Source organism: Lotus japonicus, chromosome 4 (genome assembly GCF_012489685.1).
Source record: "Lotus japonicus ecotype B-129 chromosome 4, LjGifu_v1.2".
Classification (NCBI taxonomy): domain Eukaryota; kingdom Viridiplantae; phylum Streptophyta; class Magnoliopsida; order Fabales; family Fabaceae; genus Lotus; species Lotus japonicus.
The window spans coordinates 54217608-54226371 of NC_080044.1; the positions used below are offsets into that span (position 1 = coordinate 54217608).

Consider the following 8764-nt stretch of genomic DNA (forward strand, 5'->3'; position numbering starts at 1 on the left):
TAGCTCAATAAACATAATACCCCGTGTAACGCACGGGTAACAAAATATATATTTTTCCTCTGTAACAAACTAAATTAAATAGTGCAACATTAAACACAAAACCCAATAATAAATAAAATAGTTGTGCTTCTACAAAATAAAAGCAAACACATTCTTCACGGAAAAAAATTACATATTCGTGTTTTCTTATATTCAATTTTTTTTGTCCTTTTAACTCATTAACTATTTTTAAATAAACATAATACAAATTTAATTTTTTTTATACAATAAACAAAAATTAAAATCCCCCGTGCATCGCACGGGTAAAATGACTAGTTTCTTATAAATACGTAGAAGATTTGTTCAAAAAATAAAGTAATTAGTAGATGTGTATCTAATATCTATGTTATTTATTTCATAATTAAATTTAACATGCTGGAGCATTGGGGTGGGGGATTCGAAACCACACCATAAGGGGTGGGGCTCAAATTTGGAAAAAGCTTTGTAACACTACGTATTGCTTTCATAAAACGCACACACACTATGAGCAAATGTGTATCATTTCAATTTCTTTAATTTTTCCAACTTTACTCTTGTGTTTCCTATTTTTAATTGCATTTTGTTCCGGTTATTTTAAGCCAGCGACCAACCCACAAGGGTTTACTCTTAAGTAGAGACTATAAGGGCGGCTAGCGCAACCTGGTTTAAGAATGGGCCATCTCGCCTCAACTGAAAAAGTGTCTAAGTGGACCAACAAATGGCCCACATAAACTACATAAGCACGACAACACAAAGTCAACTGTGCGCTTGAGAGTTCCACTTAAAGAACTTCTCTCACACTTGCAGAGACTCTGAGAAAGACACCAAGCCTATAAATACACGTTTCTTCATTTATTTATGTAACATCCTATTTATTCTTAACATTTCCTAAGTTACTCTAAGACTCATTGATTCTCTCTTTACTCATTCACTGACTTGAGCGTCGGAGTATCTGTTGAGGAAAGAAAGGCACAACTTGATTCAGACAGTATGATAGAGCGAGAAAGCACGAATAAACCACACAGAATCTTTGTTCACGCAGTTCGGCCAATTGTGCCTACCTCTGCGGCTATAGAGTAGCTATAGCTCCCTTTATTGATTCTCAATAATCAATTGTGTTTACAATAGCAATTTCTCTCAACTGCCTAATTGTCTCACACATCTGCAATAGCAGTTTCTCTCAACTGCCCAATTGCTGTGTACCCTCGCACACCGCTGAATTGCGGCGTACTTGCACACCGTCCAATTGCGGCGCACTCCGCACACACCTGGTGCACACTAGCACACTTTTAGGGTTAGGGGCTTTATCTATTTATAGGACACTACTAACTCTAGTATTACAAGATAACATAATCTTAACATCTTATCTAAACCCATAAGATAAGATAGAATCTTATCTAAACCCATAAGATAAGATAGAATCCCTCTACACCCATATCGCAATCCCCTTAAATTAAATACAAATAACTGATAAGATAATGAGCCAATTCCAACAATCTCCACCTTGGCGAATTCTCGAACCCTCGTGAAGATCAACTGCTCAACTCTTGAATCTTGATTTCCGGGATTGTTTTCCCCATTAAATCAAATCCTAATAAACTGAATATTTGGGCTCAAAATAAAATATGTGGGCCCCATATTTTCCTAATGAGCCAATTTCCAACAATCTCCACCTTGGCGAATTCCAAACTCCCTTGTGATGATCTGTTGCTTCAGTTTCTTGACTCAGATTTTCAGGATTGGTGGTGATTGGCTTAGTCAACATGTCTGCTGCACTCTGACACTCGAACTCCACCTTGTTCAACACCATGTCCTGTGTCTGTTAGATCCGTCAGTTTCTCCTCTCGATGACTTCTGCAATCCTCATGACTTTTATCCGTAGCGGAAGATATCCAACCTCGCACCGCCGTTTGCTCCGCCGTGAGAAACGGAACACTCCAACTGACCATACTGTCAAGGGATACTTTCGGCACACCAGCCTCGGTCCCGCGAACCAGGCGCTCTGATACCAATTGTTGAGGAAAGAAAGACACAACTTGATTCAGACAGTACGATAGAGCGAGAAAGCACGAATAAACCACACAGAATCTTTGTTCACGCAGTTCGGCCAATTGTGCCTACCTCTGCGGCTATAGAGTAGCTATAGCTCCCTTTATTGATTTTCAATAATCAATTGTGTTTACCATAGCAATTTCTCTCAACTGCCTAATTGTCTCACACATCTGCAATAGCAGTTTCTCTCAACTGTCCAATTGTTGTGTACCCTCGCACACCGCTGAATTGCGGCGTACTTGCACACCGCCCAATTGCGGCGCACTCCGCACACACCTGGTGCACTCTAGCACACTTTTAGGGTTAGGGCCTTTATCTATTTATAGGACACTACTAACTCTAGTATTACAAGATAACATAATCTTAACATCTTATCTAAACCCATAAGATAAGATAGAATCCCTCTACACCCATATCACAATCCCCTTAAATCAAATACAAATAACTAATAAGATAATGAGCCAATCCCAACAATCTCCACCTTGGCGAATTCTCGAACCCTCGTGAAGATCAACTGCTCAACTCTTGAATCTTGATTTCCGGGATTGTTTTCCCCATTAAATCAAATCCTAATAAACTGAATATTTGGGCTCAAAATAAAATATGTGGGCCCCGTATTTTCCTAATGAGCCAATTTCCAACCGTATCTTCTGCAAGTACCTTACGCTCGAGGCCAACACCACCACACTCTCTGGCCACAATTGAACTCTACCACCAAGCACGACAAGAAAAGCAATTCAGAATCTAAAAAGATCACATTTAAACCATTTGATAAATTTTCGTATGCTTTTTCTATCATTTAGTCGTGCCAAATAGCTTTGCTCACTCAAACTCAGTCATGACAGCTAGATTGTTTTGCAGGCCATTCCCTTTCCTAGGATTAAGATCCTTATCGCTATGGATTTATTAGCCTTATAGTTGTTTTGTATAATTTTCCTATTAAAAGGAACCTAAATACAAGTAAATCTCCCAATATTTTTATTTTAAAATTTTGATTAAAAAAGCCTTCCTCATCACTTGAACCCATCGTTGATTTAAAGTTTGAAACCATCGGTCCCCTTTGTTCTTTAATCAGAAGTGGTGGGGATGATCACTTTATAGTCACGCATTGAATCGTCAATTCTTGGGTTACAAATCTACCAGAATATTATCTTCTTCTTCTTTTTTCAGAAGATTCATATCTTGTTATTCTTGTGTCACTTCATAATAATAGTACACACAATCACATCTATCGGGAGGATGCAGCTATAACACCTTACCTTATTTTCTCAACATTCATGTGCTCCTTTTTTCCCTGTCTAGTTTCGGATGATCTAATAATAGTAAAATGATGCAGTTATGAATGACATTGACTGTTAGCTTTCGAGGAATTTTGGCTTGAAAACTGAAAAACTTTCTTGTGCTGCGTGTGTGTCTTCAAGAAACTTGGATGTTGTTACATAAATTACTGCTGAACCAAATTTCAAAACAAGAAAAAAATTGTTTATTATGAGTAGCATTTAATTTCTTCAAACTTGGTGTGGAAAATGAGTGTTCATCATTCATTAATTGGTCTAGCCTTCGTTCACTGTAGTATTAAAATATTTTTTATACTTTCTGTGCAACATTAAACACTGCACACACTTTAAAAAATTGACTTTGTTATAGGCCATACTTTGGTCAATCATGGATTAAAATAGAGATTGCTCCTCATCACAACTAGTGATGGGAGTAACTAAAATGTGAATCTATAATTTCACGCATATAATTTAAACTCCTCATCACAATAGTCTAGTGCTAATAACAGAGGAGATAACATGGAAGTAACTACTCCTCGAGATTTGCTTGCAACTTGCTTCTTTCTAGTTTTTCATATGAAAAAGGTTGCATTTATTAGCAGTTTTTTTTAAACCACAACTATTCTACACTAACACAATCATGTTTGGCAGGATAAAATCACTATAGATGATAAAATTTTCTCTATTAAATGTTTAACGTAGCTATATTCACATGAATTCCAACATGATTACTCCACATTTATTAGTAGTTATAGTTCCATCTTGGCAAGACATTAAATGGAGTACTAGTTTATTGGTGGTCAAGTCAACATCATTATCCACAAATCCAAGTTTCTTTGAATTTTAACAGGGAAAGTTATAGGAACAAACATAGCACCTCTTGATTCAATATTACTATAAATTAACAACATATTTTTTGCACATTCATGTCATCCCTAATAACAAAACAGACTGTCTCTAATAACATGTTAGCAAAAAATAAAAACTATGGCAAAATTAACAAATACAGCCAAACCATGTAGTGAGAGCAAAATCCCCAAAAGAAAAGAGAAAGTGGGAGAAGAAAAAAAAAGAATATATATATTTATGACAAAAAAGCATTTTCTTCATGGACATCTCACATTTCTTCCAGGACCTCCATAGTAAAAGTAAGTCCCCCAAACATTGTTTCTTCCCTCTCTTATGTCATAGCAATTGGAATGATCAGCCAATTGGTGCATGTTTGAGAGAGGAAGCAAGTTATTGTCCCAATCAACCACTTGAAGGTTTCTAAAATAAGCTGCTTTTCTAAAACCTTCTTCAGCAAAATGGCCACTGCCCATTTGGGTGCCAGTGTGGTAACCCCTTGAACGGGAATTCACAATTTCTCCTCCAAATTGAACCATGCTTGCATGGCTTCTCAAGTGACTGAACAAGAATGCTGGCCAATACCCAACTAACAGTCCTGATCCAAACTCCAGCCACCAATGTCCATGCTTTGGATCCTAAACATTTAGAGTTTTCATCAGGGACAAGACTAGAAAAAATGGGTAAGAGTGACGAAAATTTAACATATCAAGCAAAATTAACAATGACTAATTGGGAGAGGTAGTGTAAAATTTTTAGCACGGGCAAATACAATATTCGTATACTATTCTATTATTCTATTAAGGAAAAAGTTTCTTTTCCTGAGAGTGATTGCCCCATTTAAAATTACTTGATTCGTAGCATGTTTAAATCTACTTATTTTTTTCTGAATCAATTCTATTATGAGTGTACAAATGTGTCTAAACTTACAAACATAAATGTAACCAAGTGTGTCTAAACTTACACTAATGTTCTGGCATTATTGTATAAAGAGAGTTTTCCCTTCTGGGTTAAGCAATTACTTGTTTATAAACGGTCTTTTTGCCATGATTAAGATAATATGAGGAAAATATAAATGGGAAGAGGAAGCAGCAGGGCATGTTTGGCTGTTAATTATTTAGGCTTGAGAAGCCAGTTTCAGAAAAACCAAAGCAAAAAGCAGAGAGGGAGCTGTGAAACACTACTTTAATAAAGGAAAAGATAGGAACAGTCCTAGACCCCCCCATGAAGGACACTGGTACATGGAAAGCAAGGGAATCTTCCAATTTGAATAACAATAACATGCAGAAAATTTCAAAACAAAAGGATAAAAAAAAGTATATGAATTATTGCTTCACTTAAATTAGATGCAATTCTTTTTTTTTTTTTTCAATTCTTGATTGGATCATGCCTGTTTAGCTCTTTTTTATAAGCTGTCATATATAGCAAATAAAGGTTTGAAAAGCACAAAAGCTTCAATTAACAGCAAACCACCTTCCAAAGTACTATTAAGCTTTGTGTTTAGTAAAGGACCTTATTTTCTCCTTAATTGGTGCCTTTTTTTGGGTTGACTTACAATGTTGATTTGGATGAGGAAAAATAAAAAGTTACTCACCTTCCAAACCATTATGCCAATATCAAATTGTCTGCCATTATAAGCAGATCTTGGGGAGATTGCAGCTCCTATTGCTATCTTGTTGTTTGTTTGGACAAATCCTGAACATAATAAGTTGTAGCATCCAGTGGCTTGATATGCATCAGTCTACGAAATAGGAAATATCTTTAAGGTGTGTGAAAGAAACAAGGGAGCTGGGGAAACAAAGTGCATGTTTGAAAAAAAGTTTGCAATTGATTTTAAAGCCCAAATCAATTCTAGAAAGAAGCATCTATAAGTAACTTCTGAGCACCAGAATTGATTCGCATAAAAATAAGCCGATCCAAACTTGGTAAAAGGAAGAGAAAAGAGGCATGCAATACTTACAGTCCAATAAGTGAAGAACCTAGGATAGTTGTCCCCATATAGCTCAGGACTAACCTGAAGTAAGAAAATATGCCTATAAGCTCATGGACTATAAACCAACAAATCAAATGCAGAATCAATTCTGGGAGAAGTTCTATGAGTAGTTTCTGGGTGCCAAAATTTATTCTGGGGAAATAAAAGCTGATTCAAACATGCTAAGAGAAATGCATTCCTTAGAGAGTCTTCATCAATTTATTTATAACATGTTTGGATTAGCTTCTCGTTCCTGAAACCCAGAAGCTATTCAGAGAACTTCTCCACCTAATTGACTCTTGCTTTCGAGTCAATTGTAGTAGAATTTACAAACATGCGATTACACTCACTACAAAACTGGATGATTATGAACATAAAAACGAGAAATATTGCCAAATTAGGATAATCTTTAGAAAAGAGTGTACATGCCTGCCATCCAGCTTCTAGTGTATTCAGATCATTACCAAATGATCCAGCAATAACCCATATCTGAGACAAGCTGAATTCGTATTGATCAGTTACTGTGGGTGTCCACACGTTTATGCTTGCTTTGGCTCCATAATATTGATCTCCATTAACAAAAACCACTGCATGCTGCAATAACATGTTCAAAATTGTGAGTCAAAATTATGCAAAATATGTTTATGCCTATAGTGTTTCTTAAGCTTTTTTATGTTACTTTTCAGAATAAACAGGAGGCAAACTTTTACAAGTGGTGTCCCTTCAATGTCTTATGGTTTTTTTGTTTTTTGTAAATTCTATTGAACTTTTATGCATAAGGAAAAGCAGGGTTGTTCTGTTCTTCTGGCAAGGAATAAAATGAAACTGAAAACAGAATGATGATAAAACAAGAGAAGATGTTTTCCTTTCAAATGAATGTATTGAATATTGAAGATATCAGCTAGTTTTATGTTGGCTGCGGAAGGCCAAACACAACCTTCATCCTTTACCGCGCTTGCGACCGGGCCGGCTATGCAAGCATTGGCGAGGGTTTCAAATGAATGTATCATGAATGAGAAATGGAACAATAGCAGAGAAGATTGAATTGGAAAAGGAAGTTCACTTTTTAAAATTTTAACTTCAACTAACTAACCTCATGACCAGTGCCAGATGAATCTCTCCGTACACCTCTTGGTTTTCTTCCAAATCTTCTGATAGAGCTTGCTCTTAGAAAATCCTGCTCTGTTGTTCTCCTGATTGGAACAGTTCCTTCTGGACACACTTCACCAGAAACAGTCCAAAGCTGAATACTTTCTGTTACTGATTCTCCATTGGTGAAGTTGCTCTTTCTCTTAGGCCTTTCTGGTGGATCCTGTAAAACTTAAGCCTCTTACTCTCTCTGTCTCTTAAATAAAATTCAATCCCTAAAATAAATTCCTACATCATGCCTACAATGCCTCAACAATTCTGTGGCATTTGGGTATCTGAGATTCAAAGCAAAATTCATTTTTTTTGGCATAAGAGTTGGATGAAATTACCTACCAATGGTCTTTTTCCTTTGAGTTCAGGATGGTCAAAAGCTGGTTGCTGATGAGATAAAACACAATCTATCAAATCCCCATCTGGACTCTGCAAGAAGAAGAACAAAAAACCATGTCAAGAAGAAGAAAAATAAAAAATGCACACACTGTCATTGTCTATAGCAGCTTCTAAAGCAAGCAGGTGAAAATGCCTTAATTGTCTTGATTGCAGGCTTGTTAATCTTCCTCAGTAGAGCTCTGATTCTCCTCAACTTATGCAACTCCACACCTGGCCTAAAAGTTTGGGTAGCATTGGAGTGAGAGAGTACTGAATCTGAGGCAATGGGGTGTGACAAAACTGGACTAATTGAAGTAACAAGCAGAAAGAAAACAACAAAGGCAGAAGGTATCATAGGTAGTAGTAGTAGAGTATTTTGGGAAGTAGAAGAATCCAATTTCAGGGAATGATTTTGTGAGGTTGTTTGTATGCATTGGTGTTGTCTTGTTGTGTGGGGAGCTGCAAAAAATGAGTCTTTCATGTGTTTTGTCCAGGAAACTGAATGTTCCTTCATGTCCATACAAAACAGAAGAACTAAAACAAGAAGAAACCCCCCAAGTTTGTTGGCTGCCTTCACACTTTTCAAATTATAAACAACTCATCCAACTGGTCCTGACTATAGAGAGAAACTGTGTGTGAGAGAGAATATAATGGTTTTGATTTAATATTATGCTCCCCACACCATGAAAAAACTATAGTACCAGCACATAAAATAGACTCTGGCCCCACATATAGGTGGGGTTGCTTTCTCCATGTCTTACTTTTACTTCTCACTAGGGTTGTGCTAACAGTGGAATAATTAAGAAGAGATCGTTAAGTTAACAATGATTCGTGTACACAATTTTCTACCAGACGCTCACATATACATGCATGTAATTTGTGTTGGTTTCAGAAATCACCACAAATTACACGTGGTTAGGTGTCTAACAGAAAATAGTGATACACGAATCAATACTCTTAAGTTAAAGTTTGTGAGAATATTATGTAAAATAAAGAGTTTAAAGTATTATCTTCCACAACTTCACAATGATTGAGGTTTGATACACTATCATGTTTGGATCAACTTCTTGAACTTGAAGGG

The 8764-nt window shown here is 36.4% G+C and overlaps 1 protein-coding gene across 1 annotated transcript; it reads right to left on the minus strand.

The window, feature by feature from the left end:
* Positions 1-4203: 4203 nt before the first annotated feature.
* On the minus strand, positions 4204-8340 carry LOC130714086 (uncharacterized). The gene is made up of 7 exons (XM_057563954.1): positions 7838-8340; positions 7648-7734; positions 7259-7477; positions 6595-6759; positions 6154-6207; positions 5788-5934; positions 4204-4831 (listed from the first exon to the last, which is right to left on the minus strand). Exons 1-7 carry the CDS (start codon positions 8201-8203, stop codon positions 4454-4456), a joined length of 1416 nt encoding a protein of 471 aa, XP_057419937.1. The 5' UTR covers positions 8204-8340; the 3' UTR covers positions 4204-4453.
* Positions 8341-8764: the final 424 nt, after the last annotated feature.